Source organism: Fonticula alba (genome assembly GCF_000388065.1).
Source record: "Fonticula alba strain ATCC 38817 unplaced genomic scaffold supercont2.2, whole genome shotgun sequence".
NCBI classification, from domain to species: domain Eukaryota; order Rotosphaerida; family Fonticulaceae; genus Fonticula; species Fonticula alba.
The window spans coordinates 513,740-516,270 of NW_009242972.1; the positions used below are offsets into that span (position 1 = coordinate 513,740).

General features: G+C 63.5%; 1 protein-coding gene across 1 annotated transcript in view; it reads right to left on the bottom strand.

Annotated features, from left to right (window-relative positions):
• The window catches only part of H696_01135 (hypothetical protein), a gene marked incomplete at both ends in the record, with an annotated part of 7,913 nt that overhangs the window by 4,326 nt on the left and 1,056 nt on the right, over positions 1 to 2,531 (bottom strand). The window contains 3 exons of the mRNA XM_009495015.1: positions 182 to 698; positions 845 to 947; positions 1,185 to 2,015. Coding sequence (XP_009493290.1) covers positions 182 to 698; positions 845 to 947; positions 1,185 to 2,015 — 1,451 coding nt within the window. The remainder of the gene's footprint in view (positions 1 to 181; positions 699 to 844; positions 948 to 1,184; positions 2,016 to 2,531) is intronic.

The following is a 2,531-nucleotide window of genomic DNA, read 5'->3' on the forward strand; positions in this document are numbered from 1 at the left end:
GGGGGCAAAGCAGATGACCATAGGCGAGAGGTTAGAATGATGGGCAAAGAAGGGGGAGTAGCCAAAGCGCGGGGGAAGAAAACCAGGAAGGAGGGACACGGGTGGAGGATGCTGTCCTACAATGCCCCGGCAAGTGGGCAGCCCCCCCCCCCCCCTCCCGGCCCCCCAAGGCGCGACGCACTGAGGAAGAAGTTGACCAGCGGCTCCACGGCAGCGAGACCCTGGAGGATGCTGTTCATGAAGCAGGTGTTGCCCAAGTTGCTGAGACCACATGGATTGACACGGCGGAAGTTTTCGATGGCCGTGTCCAGATAGGTCTCCATTGGCCGGAAGCCAATCAGCCGCGAAGGACCACGGTCATCCTCCGGGCCGCCAGGCAAAGCATATGACGGACCATACTCGCTGGAGGTGGAGCCGAAGCCGGGGAAGGCCGACACCGGAGCCACCGTGGACAAGGCCGTCGAGGTTGAGGCGGAGGTGGCCGCCGGGATGGCCGCCGGCTGAGGAGCCGACACCTCCGGCGCCGAGGGGGCGGCAGGGGGGTCTTCGACCACCGGATCGGGGCTCGGAGGATCATACTCAAATGCCGAGCCACTGGAGAAGGTGAAGGTAAGGGGCTTCGAGGGGATGGGAGACATCCGGAAAGTGGCCGGCGCAAGCTTCGGGAAGCGGAACAGAATATGCACGGAGTTCTCAGCCTGCAGTGGAAGGGAGGGATGCGTCAGAGAATGACATGGGGCCAAAAGAAAGGGACGTCTCCATGTGAGGGAGGAGGCGGGGGACGAAGAGATAGATGAAAAGAGGGGAGAGAGAGAGAGAGAGAGAGACATCCGAGCATGCGCACCTTGTCCTCAAAAATGACGGCCTGGAAGGGCGCCGGCTTCTTCTTGACCTCGAAGGAGGAAGTACCCTCCTTGATGAACATGACCTTGGCACTTCCGGCGGAGCTACGCAAGTGCACCCCGAAGAGAGAGAGAGAGGAGAGAAGGAGGGAGGAGGGTTACAGGACCAGGCAGCCAAGGAGGTGGGCGGCGAGCGGCGAGCGGCGAGCGGTGGGCGGTGAGCAGAGGGAAGCGGGCGGAAAGAGGGGATAAGGATTACGGCTGGGCATGGTGTGGGGCGAAATCCGGCGAGTCAAGGCGAGACAAAGCACAGTGGACCAGAGGGGAAGGGAGGAGACGCACTCGCGGAAAGCCTTCAGGTCCGACACATACACGACCTTGGTGGACATGGTTGATGGGTCGATGTCGATGTCGATGTCGCTGCCGATGTGGACGTCGGCGTGGGAAAACGGCGAGAGGGGCGCCCCGGGGGAGAGGTGACAATCGGAGCCGTCCGAATCCGAGAGGGAGAGAACGCCCGCCGAATCCGAGGCAGAGCCGCTGCTGTGAGAGGTGGAAAAGCCGGACGAAGAGCCGGAACCAGAAGAAGGAGGGCACCAAGAGGAGTCCTCTTCGGGAAGGATGGTGTCGCTGTCGATGAGAAGCGGACTGCTGCCGGGCGAAGTGAGGACTGGCGAGGAGGCAGCCGAGGGGGAGGAGAGCGGATCGACCGAGGGCGAAAGGGACACCGGGTCCAGGTCCTGGAGAGATTCGGAGCTCAAGCGCCGGCGCTTGGAACTGAGCAGGCCACCGGAAGGCCGAGGAAGAACCACGAAGTGCTGACTCGAATCGGGGCTAGTGCCGCGAATGTGACGGTCCAACGTGTCGTCCACACAGGGGGGGGAGTCCGAAGGCGAGGGGGCGCAGGAAGAAGAGGAAGAGGAGCCGGTGATGGAAATGAATTCGTCCAGATGCGACGAGCTAGCAGCGGGCGACGAGGAGGGCGAACGGTCCGACGTCAGGGCCGGGGCCAAGCAGACGGCGGCAGCGGCGGAGGTGGTCGGGGAGTTCGAGTGGGAAATGGTCACCACGTCCAGCAGCTCGTCCGATGAAGAGGAGGAAGCGGAAGGCGACGAAGAGGTGGGCGACGGGGAGTAATCCACGAGGCGGAGGGACCCTGAAGTATCTATGGTGCTGGCCGTGGGGGTGGCTGCCACATCACCCGCCGAAGAGGAGGAGGAGGGGAGAGTGGGGTGGGGGGAAGACTGGGGAGTCGGGGCGGAAGAGGGCAGAGGGCCAGCCGACGAGCGCGGGGACGGATGAGTGGCGTGCGGGTGATACCGAGAGGGGGGCACTTTCGAGAGCTTGCAAAGCACTCTCGAAATCCGGGCCGGCTGGGGGGGGGGGTAGAGAGAGAGGTCAGAAGGGGCGGGGAAAGGGGAGTACATGCATGCTGAGCGTTGCAGGCTGTGTGTTGTGCTTTTGTGGGGTCGAGGAGAGACGCACAGCACCGCGAGAGTGTTCTAGTGTAACGAAAGGACGGGCACAGGGGGCTTCGGTGAGGAGCCTGGTGTGGGTCTCGCTAAGCGAATGGCGCGGCGGAGACATTGTCTCACGGTCAGCGAGAGGGGAGGGAACGGGGCGACGCCTGTCTCAAGGGGAGTGGGGAAGACAAGGATGTGTGTGTGCGTGCGTGTGGAGGGGGGGGGG